General features: G+C 39.1%; 1 protein-coding gene across 2 annotated transcripts; it reads left to right on the plus strand.

Moving 5' to 3' along the window:
- Window positions 1-1746: 1746 nt before the first annotated feature.
- Window positions 1747-11016, plus strand: depdc1a (DEP domain containing 1a). 2 transcript variants are annotated; one of them, XM_058390767.1, is made up of 12 exons: window positions 1747-1996; window positions 2239-2504; window positions 3700-3832; window positions 3908-4026; window positions 4144-4274; window positions 4384-4431; window positions 4694-4825; window positions 6283-7134; window positions 7710-7882; window positions 8030-8203; window positions 9388-9552; window positions 9668-11016. In XM_058390767.1, the coding sequence occupies exons 1-12, from the start codon at window positions 1949-1951 to the stop codon at window positions 9809-9811; spliced, it is 2385 nt and encodes a 794-aa protein (XP_058246750.1). In that variant the 5' UTR covers window positions 1747-1948; the 3' UTR covers window positions 9812-11016. The 2 variants fall into 2 exon arrangements, with proteins under 2 accessions (XP_058246750.1, XP_058246751.1); XM_058390768.1 differs by lacking the exon at window positions 6283-7134.

Raw genomic sequence — 11016 nt, forward strand, 5'->3', positions numbered from 1 at the left:
GATGGGTTCCTTGGAATTTTGTTTTATTGTTAAAGGAGTCCCTGACTACAAAAAAAGTTTGAGATCCAATAAAGAGAGATATTATGCTGAAGGCAATAAGAGGGAAATATTTTATAAAAATGTCTCTAGATGTTGTCCCTAGAATGTTACACATGAGATATGGGCAATACTGAGGTTAATTAAAATGAGGGTTATATACATTTAATATTTAAGTGGAGTCCATGAAGTGTAGCTAAAGGGGTTGTGATTGTTATTTTTTAGTTAGTATGCCAGAATGTCCACCCTTTATTGTTAATATTTAGAATTCTTATAGATATCAGACAGTTTTTATCATTCCTCGCATGAACTAATTTAATCCAAAGTTCAATCATTCAATAACAAGTTAGCCTATAAATTACATCAACTTGGAAAAAAAAGCTGTATGGCTCCAATAAAAAGATTAAACCTTATTGTACATTCATTAAATTCATATATTCATTAAATAAATCTGTAGTCAGAAGATCTGTAGAATTTATTTACTGTTAAAAGGGATCAAAGTTTGAAACCATGTATTATAAAATAAATCTGCAATAAATCTGCAATAATTATATCATTTTGAATCTTAGAAAAACTGATTTCCAAGAGTGTTTTACGATTGTTCTGAAGTATAGGTTCTGTTACCTTTTCTACACAGAATGACTATGAATTGGTGTTGAATTGACAACTACAGTATATTACAGCAGAAAGGTCTGGTACATGGGAATGTTTAGCCTGAGTACACTTGTGACAACTTTATTGCCTATTATGAGCCTGATCAGCTATCCACAATACTGTGTAATGATTTATGGCTTGTTACACAGGAGGGAAACCTCGACACATTGCTTCTCTAATATACACCAATCAGGCATAACATTATGACCACCTGCCTAAGATTATGTTGGGCCCCCTTTTGTTGCCAAAACAGCTCTGGCCCATCATACATTGTGTATTCTGACACCTTTCTATCAGAACCAGCATTAACATTTCCAGAAATCGTCTGTTGCCATGTGCATCAATGAGCCTTGGCTTCCCATGACCCTGTCGCCAGTTCACCACTGTTCCTTCCTTGGACCTCTTTTGATAGATACTGACCACTACAAACCGGGAACACCCAACAAGAGCTGCAGATTTGGAGATGCTCTGATCCAGTCGTCTAGCCATCATAATCTGGTCCTTGTTAAACTCACTCAAATCCTTACGCTTGCCCATTTTTCCTGCTTCTAACACATCAACTTTGAGGACAACGTGTTCACTTGCTGCCTAATATATCCCACCCACTAACAGGTGCCATGATGAGGAGATAATCAGTGTTATTCACTTCACCTGGCACTGTTCATAATGTTATGCCTGATCGGTGTATATTACCTGGCTACAAGGCTTTATAAACGTGAATACCACCCAGTCTAAAAATATAGGCCAGGTTCGTGGACCGTTTTACAGCCTTGGAAACAGTTAATAAAGTTAATAATGTAAAAAGCGCCCGTTAAAACATTACCTTGGTGCCCCATTGTGGTTGTGATAGCTTGAATAACTGACTGCAAAAAAAATGTCTAACAATGTCAATAAAAACAGTTACACGTAGGAAACCTTCCTCTACTGAATTACCAGCACGGAGGTAGTAATTCACGACGCGTCCAGCAGGTGGCACGCTTGTGTTCAATCTCTATGGGAGAGAAATTCTGTCACGTGTCCAAACATACGCTCCAATCAGAATGCACGCGAGCGCAGAGGACTCTTTTCAAACATTTGATCCGGTGTGAAAAGTACCTGGCGTGTTGTGTTGATGCTGCGTGGCTTCATGGTTTAAGTAACACGGCTTTGTCTTTGTCTTTAGGTTTGTAGATGGTATGCTTTATTGTGCGTAAAATAAACCTAGGATTTTACTGAATGTGTCGCTGAGGATCCTTTTGTCTCGGATGCCAGCGACTCAATGGATTCTCACATTATCACACCAGGTCCTTATCGAGCCACTAAACTGGTAAGAGGGAAACAAACACCTTGATCCAAATATTTTTTACATGCTTTGCTGATTTTTCTTATATGCTGTTCTTACATGCTTTTATTTGTTTAACTAATTTCCCTTTAACACCTTTATGCACGTGACGGTTGTGTTGCGCTGGAAAGGGTAACTACGTGGAAAGCATCAAGCCAGGTCATCAAACTCCTCTAACTTTAGTCATTTGTGAATCTAAACTAATATATATATATTTTTAAAAACAGTGGAATGAAGTGACCAAGCTTTTCCGAGCTGGGATGCCTGTGAAGAAGCATCGTCAGCACTTAAAGGCTTATCCAAACTGCTTCTCCGCCACCGCAGCAGTGGACTGGTTACACGACCTTCTCAGGAACAACTGCAACTTTGGGCCCGAGGTGACCAGGCAGCAGACGGTCCAGCTTTTAAAGAAGTTCTTAAAAAACCACGTCATCGAGGATGTAAAAGGACGATGGGGTATGGAGGACTTGGAGGACAACAGTCACCTCTACAGGTATTCCAAATTAATAAATTGTGTTTTTACATTTACATTACAGTCATTATCCAGAGTGACTTACATTTATCTCCTTTATCACCACCAGTGTCAGATTGGTAGTGCTGGGATTTGAACACATTCACAAACCTTTTTATCCTAGACAAAGTCACAATGTACTGTACACTGTATTGCCAAAAGTTTTGAGACGTCTGCTTTTACATGCACATGAATGTCATATGGAGTTAGGCCGCCCAACAACTCTTCTGGGAAGGCTTTCCACAAGCTTTAGGAGTGTGTTTATGGGAATTCGTTGACCATTCCACTAGAAGCGCATTTGTGAGGTCAGGCACTGATGTTGGACGAGAAGGTCTGGCTCGCAGTCTCCACTCTAATTCATCACAAAGGTGTTCTATCTTGTTGAGGTCAGGACTCTGTGCAGGCTAGTCAAGTTCCTCCACACCAAACTCGTCATCCATGTCTTTATGGACCATGCTTTGTGCACTGGTGTGCAGTCATGTTGGAACAGAAAGGGGTCATCCCCAAACCCTTCCCACAAAGTTGGGAGAGGAAAGTGTCCAAAATGTCTTGGTATACTGAAGCATTAAGAGTTCCTTTCACTGGAACTAAGGGGCCGAGTCCAACCCCTGAAAAACAACACCTGAATTCAATGATTTGGAGGGGTGTCCCAAAACCTTTGGCAAAATAGTGTATAAGGAGCCTATGATGCATGAATACACCCTGGATGAGACACTGCACACTCATTCATACCTTAGTCACACATGGGGACAGTTTAGGCTTGCTGACAAAAGTACATGAAAGAGGGAGAACATGCAAATCTCCACACAGACAGAACTGGGGTAAATGTTGCAGTGCTCTTCTCACTGTAAATGTTCTCAGTTTGGCATGGGTAGCAGGATTGTGCAGTGGCTCCACAGTATGGAGTTTGTGTGCATGTTCTCTTAGCATGGGTTTCCTTCAGATTTTCTGGATTCTTCTACCTTTCGGGTGAAATAACGTATCCCTAGTTTCTAGTGTGTGTGTGCGCTTGATGCCATCTGATAGATGGGGGTCCCTTACAGCATGTATTTCTGCCTAATGACTAGTTTTGGGGGGGATAAACTCCGGATCCATTGTGGCCTTGAACTGAATAAAGTGGTCACTGAAGATTAATAAACAGATTAATTACTTGGCATTTACTTGAAATGTTTTGCAGGTTTCCACCAACATCACCACTGAAGCTGATCCCTGCCACTTCTCAAGGCACAAGGAAAAAGAGTTTGTCTTTGAAGGACAGAGAGGGCTTCTTCAAATTGAGAGGTTCCAAGAAATTTGACAAAGAAATCCAAGTAAGTGTTTAAAGACTCTATGGGTTTGTTGACTTGCCATGTGAATAGTTTTACAAATCTTATTGTTTCCTGAAGGAAAATATAGCTCCAGCTGTAGAAGATGTTTCCAGCAGCCCCTTAGAAGAAGCTGAACACTGTAGAGAAATCACAGAGGAGGAAATTCAGGATATTTGGAAGAACGTAACATTAACACAGTAAGCTTCAGTTTATTTTATTCATTTAAAATGTGATGTGTTGCACTATGCTGTAAAGGAATGTGTAAGAAAGTGGCCAAATAATTAGGGTTTTTATTTTTTAATTTTTTCAACAAGTTTGCAGAAGTTGTTGGGTTCGCCATTTCTGGACGATGTTTTAAATCCAGCAGAAGTCAGTTCTCACTACATCATGTATAACATGACCAAAGTAAATAAGCATGGAGTTGTTACCTTAGAAGATAAGACAGGTATGAAAATTTGTGTAATATTTAAATACCATTTCTTAAGGATGGTTATTGTGATTAAGTTTTTAATGTGATTCAGCTTAACCCTATGTCACAATGGTTTTATTTACAGAGGATCTGCCACACTGGGTTTTGTCAGCCATGAAATGTCTTGCAAATTGTAAGTACAATTGTAATTGTAATCTTTTGAGTACACAAAAAATAACCAGTGAAAAACATTTACCTTTGCTTAATTGGTGGTGTTGAAAGCATGATGTGCCTTTAGGGGGCTAAAGATATTGCTATGCAGTTAGATCAGTTAATGTGCCTGTGTGTGACCAAAAAATGCTCAACACATTGAATAATGTTTAGTTATGGGAGATATGCTGCATGTATTCTCATTCTGTATTTGTAATCATTTGTATCTTCCTTGCATTCTGAAGGGCCAAAGTTTGACCAGCCATCTTACCCAGGCTTTGAGAGGGACGTCTTCAAATCAGTGTCTGACTATTTTCACAGTCTTCCCCAGCCAATGCTGACCTTTCAGTACTATGAATTGTTTGTTAATGTTCTGGGTATGTATGAAACTTACTTGGGATTTTTTTGAGTAAATAGTTATTTATCCAGTTGTTTTTCTATACCGTTCAAAATATTAGGTTGTAATGTAGGATTCAGTCGTAAATTTTTCTGTTGGGTCCTGTTAATATGTCCTTTGCAGAATAAGGGGAACCTACCTAAATGGTGCTTTATACTCATGAAAATAATACATCAGCATTTCATCCCTCTAAATCAGCAATCTGGAAGCTTTTTAGTTGGCAGAATTAAACAGATAATTCCCAGACCCCTTCCTTTTTTTCTGACACTGGCTTACACACTAGATAGAATTTCTGATTGTGGATTTAATTTGTAATGTTGTTTAATAATGATATAGCCATGTGATACTGATCAGTCCCCACATGTAAAACAGATGATATAAATATTTTAATGATTTTCTCGTACATATTATTTGAAATAGATTATACTGAAACCTAATTTTCTCCAGTCTGGTTTGTACTCACATGGAAAAATCCATGCTGAATATAAATATTTCTAAGCAACACTGTGATAACTCATGTTATCCAAGATTTATTTTATGAAATGAAATTCAGTATTGATTCGATTGTTTTTTTTTACCCAGGATCCTTTTGGCTGTCCATTGATAGTTGTTTCATATCCAACTAAACCGACCGGGACACCAGAGCTTTAGTCTGTTCCTACCTGTACACTCTGCTACAACAGATAATTTTTACGCAAATACCACCATCCTCAATCAAAGCCACTATTCTTGATATCTCTTCGATTGCTAACTAGCTGACCCCTTAGTGTAACACTCTGATATAACTGCTTTGCATTCTGAGCCTTTGAGCCCACTGTTTGCTGTCGTTTCCTAGTTCTGCATTGGGTTTTTTATTAATATGATGCTGAACTTTGGTGAGTGAGAAGAGAACCTCATTCTTGTTTGTTTTTTGAGAGATTTGTTTAAAAAAATTGCTTTTAACTTCCTAATAACTTTTTAGAGGAAGAGCAGAAATGCTGAATAGGCAAAGAATTTAGCTTGGCAAAGCACATCACAAATATGTCGGTGTTTCAGGGTGGAAATTTCCTTTACTACTGGAGTAACGTGTAGAGTCCTGAGAAAACCTTAAATATTAAATAAATAACATATGGAAAAATAATAATGATGATATAATAACCATGCCATGTCCAGCTATGTATTTGGGCATTGGCTGTAATCACAAGGGCCAAAAACAGTATTATAATAAGAGGGATGAAATAATGGCTAATATGCAACTCCTAATTTCACTTTAAAGCAGAAAGTTCAAGTTACACAACATTAATAGTTTATTCCTGCAACGGTGCTTTTGTGTTGTTGTGTACTTTTTAAAGACTAACCCTCCTATGTACCATGACTCCTAAAAACTTCCCTTTTTTTCTCCCACGATCCTTGCCTGCTTGTTTGTTGCTGATGTTGTCTTGTCTGATCCTTTGCTAGTTTTGTGTGGTTATGCCACTGCTCCCGGTACTCAGCGTGGAAAACGTAAAAACCTGGAGGAGCCGAGCTGTCCGCAGCCGGCTAAAGCCCCTCATCTGAACACTGCCAACGCTTTTAGATCCACCGAGTGCCTCTTGCTGAGTTTAATAAGAAAGGAGTCTTTTGAGGAGACTGAGTCCCCCATGAAAGAGGTGTTTGCTACTAAAATTAAAACCCAGTTTGCAGGCTCAAGGGCGCGTCCCAATGGACGTCCACTTAGCAGGTTTCCACGCAGGAGCTGCTCTTTGGAAAGAATCCTGGATGAATCTGTAGATTCGTGCCCAAAATGGGAGCTCTTCAGGTCTGCTGAAAGTCTAGCGTCTTTGAGGACTAACAGCACTGACGGTTCCTCCCCTGAAGGAAGTTCTCAAGCAGATACGGAGCCTAAACCTGAAGGTTCTTCCTCTATATCCTGTAACACCTCTCCAAGTGAGACTTGTCCAAGTATAGAGACTTCTCAAAGCTCAAGCTCTCAACTGTCCTCAGATTGTCAGCCTACCAGCCAGAGATCTGCCAGGCCTCGACCCAGAAGCATCGGAAACTGTCTTGATATACTGGAGCACAGAGAAATGTCAGCAAGTTGCTTTAGCATCAATGCTCCAATAGCAGAAATTACCATGAGACCGGACTTGTCCTCCTCTACGGTTAGTCTTAGAGCTCCTGGGTTGGTTCGTTTGCATGGAAGTTGCTTGGATGTCAGCACAGCTCCAAGCAATAGCAGACGTTGTCAAAGCTCTCTGGATCTGTGCAAGCCTGTTGCGCCGTCTCGTCCCTCAATGTCTTCTGTTGCACGTCGCCTGAGTCCTGAGCAAAGTAAGGCCTGCATGTGTCTGTCCATAGCACCGTGAGTGTTCTGCTTGTTTTGGTGTGTCTATAACCTCGCCTTTAACATGCATGCATCTAACATCTTTTAGCGTTTGTTTGAACTTTATTTTCTCACTTTTGCATGCTGTTTTTCAAATCTGGTTTTAAACTGGGTATTGGACTGAGTATTAGAGGGGAAGGTTTTGTTAATGGTCTGATTTCAAGGGTTTTTTTTTATACATCATAACTTTTTGATGTATGGAGAGAGATTTTTCATCTTGTCTGTGAGTGTGTGTGTTTTTAAAGTGCTTTTAATTTTCATGTTCAGGATCCCATGATTTATTTAAAAAAAAAAAAAAAAAAAAAAAAAAAAAAAAAGGTGTGTGTGTGGAGAGATCATGCAAATCAAAGATGTGTGCTAAAATAAAGGATTTCATTTCTATTTTTGAGCTGTTTGTATGAATGATGGAGTGCATGCATGGAGTGAATCTGTGACTAAACTAAGACTGCTACTTCTAGTTTTGTTGTGTTTGCCCTTATGCATTGTACATTACTGTAAATCTTTTGACTCGGGTGGTTAACAGGCTTGCTGCAGCCTGCGCTGGAGCGCCTTGCCATCGAGGCACTGCAGCTCTGCACTCTTCTCCTTCCTCCGGTTTCTCGCCGCAAACTACAGCTGCTCCTGCGCATGATCTCGCGCATGAGCCAGAATGTGGACATGCCTCGTTTGCATGACACCATTGGCACACGTACACTGGTAAGGAACAACTGTGTCCTGTCACTGATTACACTTATACTTGAAATAAGTTACTCTCTCTGCCTTTCATAAACACATTATATTCTTGTTTAATTATGGGATGTTCCGATACAGTGTGCCCCTTTTTCTCTGTGTGTGTGAATGCAGCTGGTGCAAACTTTCTCTCGCTGCGTGTTGAGCTGTGAGGAGGAAGTAGATCTGGATGAGCTCTTGGCCACCAGGCTGCTGTCGTTTTTAATAGATCATCATCAAGAAGTTCTCCAGGTGCCCGTGTACCTGCGTAATGCTGTTGAACAACATATCACCTACCTCAGATCCCAGGTGAAGAATCTCATCTTTTCTCTTTTTACTTCAGGCAGAAATGAGTGGGTGAGACTTTTTCAATCCCACTGTTAGTTCTTGGAGGTAGAAAGGGAAGAAAGTCATGTTTTGAATTTTAACTTTCTGCCTCAGAAATAGTTAAAAGAATATAGAATTCTTTTATATATTGTACTATTGGCACAATAGCTTTCTGAATCAACAATTAGATGCCAAGTCTATAATGTATATATTGCAAACAACAGTGACATAGGGGTTTTAGGAAAGGGTCGTGAGATGATTTCCAGAAATCAAATAAACTTTTTAAACTATTAGAAATAATATATTTTATCCATAACTAACAAAAGATACAAAAATTGTAGTTAATGGTAACAATAAAAAAACATGCAAATAAAAAAGCCATTAGCCTTTCGATTTTCTTTCCATTCAATCGCGTCCCCTGAGGTGATTATGAGAGATTAACGACACAGCACTTTACAGCACCATCTTAAACATTCAGACATGTGCACGTAGATAATTTTTTAGGTTTAGGAGATTTTTGTTAAAATGAAACATTGGTTAATATCGACCAAAGACAACACAGGGAGGCCAGTGGAGGAAAGCGGAAAAGCACCACCGGCAGAAAGGCCATCGACCTCAGGTACGGAAAGAGACCGGCGTGTGCATGAAGAGGACATCCATAAGCAATCGGGTCAGCCTTACTCTAAGTGTTGAAAGTATCGAGAGGAATATATCCAGTATGGATTCACCTATTATGAAGGCCTAAAGCCTGTAAAAATGCTACAAACACTTGAAAACCAAGCACCAAGCTAAACCAGTAGATTTTTTCAGGGGAAAGGAGCGAGAGTTACAAGGCCAAAAGAAAGTCCTAACTAAACAAACAACCATTCCCTTGTTGTGCTCTTTTGTGTTGTCTCGTGTTTGGATAGGATAATTGGTGCGTGTGCACGATTGCGTGCAACATTTGTATATTTTAACCATCTCCGAGGATAGTGGGGGTCGCGAGTCACTGGCACCGTTATTTTGGGGGTTGTGGGCTGAAAAGTTTGGGAACCCCTGATCTAGTTGAGTTCCTGCCTTGATGGGTCAGGGCTGTTTTGGCAGCAAAAGAGTGATGGCTCTGTAATAGGAAACGATTCTGTCCTTTTTAAGACGTACATTAATCAGATTCTTTTTGCTCCTCGTAGAAGAGACTCCCTCTTCCAACTTACTCATTCTGCAAACAGATCAGCACTCAGGAGTTTGAGGAGCAGAAGCTGTCATTGTCTCAAGCAGCTGTTGCAGAGCTGCTGGAGAGCATCATCAAGGACAAAGGCATGTCAGTCAAGGAGAAGAAGAAGAAACTCAGACTGGTAATGACCTTACAACTGCATTTTCCATAGTACTTTACTGACAATGTAAATATCAGAATGGTTGTTTGTGTTTATAGGCATGCACCAGGGATTTAAAAAAATATTCTCTTCTCAGTTTCAGAAGGAATATCCTGACATCTACTCTCGCCGCTTCCCCACCACAGAGAGCGAGGCACAGCTTTTTGCAGATAAACCAAAGATCAAACCACCTATGTTGACTGGAATAAGGAAATCTAAAGCATTTAACATTCGAAACTGAGTACGTGTTGTAGCAGTGTGTATCTGAGTGTTATGTGGTTTTGTCATGAATGCTTTAGGATTAAGGGACATGTGTGTCATTCTTTACAGTTACTGCTTATTGTAATTCCATGGAGGCTTTAATATTAAGAGTCAAACAAATTGCAGATATTTCTGCGTTTGCTCGCTTAGTAAGAGCAGGGAGAGCAAATGGTCCACATGACTGGAAGTTATACTATTTCCTGGGATTGAAGTGTTATGTCATACCATTTAAGGGAAGTTTTAATGATTATTTCCTCACCTTATATATTTGTTATTTATTTTATGTACATAGTTGCCTTGCATTCTTGGGAGCTCTAAGACAGTGTCACTGTCCAAATTCATATTATAAAGGACATGTCAGGGTTAGTTTTATTGTCAGGTTAAACATTCTCTGTTCATAGTTTGGGTAATTTTAACGCTGGTGCCATTGGGAAACTAATCCTGTCTAACTGGAACCATAGGTGAGTAGAAATTTATTTTTGAAATGTTTACAAAAGGATTAACAGCTATTCATTTAAGCAAGGTTGCTTATAAACCAAATGAAGGTGTGTCATGTTTTCAAACATTTATTTGTTGGTCTATTTAATTTATACATTATCAGCGTTTCCCTCATTTTATGTAACAGTTTTAGTTTGACTGATTAGTTTGTAGTGAGCTTATTTCTGTGTTGTTTTTTTGTTCTGTATAAATTCATACAGTAATTCCAGCTGAAGTAGCTTGAAAACTAAATTCACACTCCATAACAGTTTTTCTGTCAGTTTATACTAAGTCTGTGATTTATGATGGGATACCTTTTAAGTGAACATTTAGTTTCAACCCACTATGCAATAGAAACAATTTTTTTTTTTTTTTTTGCACTATTGTCATCAGATATCTAGTTAAATCATCATCACAACAGTTTATCTAACCATTTTTGGAGATGGTGTACCCTGACAGTCTAGTGTTTTTAATAGATCTTTTTAGATATTTGCTTGAGTACATTGTTTTATCATTCAAAAATAAATTCCTTTTTATCTGATACTGACATCTGCTCTGGGTCAGGCTTTCCAAAAAGGATTTGCTATGATTGCTACTGAAGTCAGTGTTGAAGTGTGATCATGAGCAGTATTCATGGTGTGATGCTTTTGATTATTAACCAAGCCAACCTTTGTGATGTACAGTTTTAATGGAATTTATGCTATGCAA

The sequence above is a fragment of the Hemibagrus wyckioides genome, linkage group LG05 (assembly GCF_019097595.1).
Source record: "Hemibagrus wyckioides isolate EC202008001 linkage group LG05, SWU_Hwy_1.0, whole genome shotgun sequence".
Classification (NCBI taxonomy): domain Eukaryota; kingdom Metazoa; phylum Chordata; class Actinopteri; order Siluriformes; family Bagridae; genus Hemibagrus; species Hemibagrus wyckioides.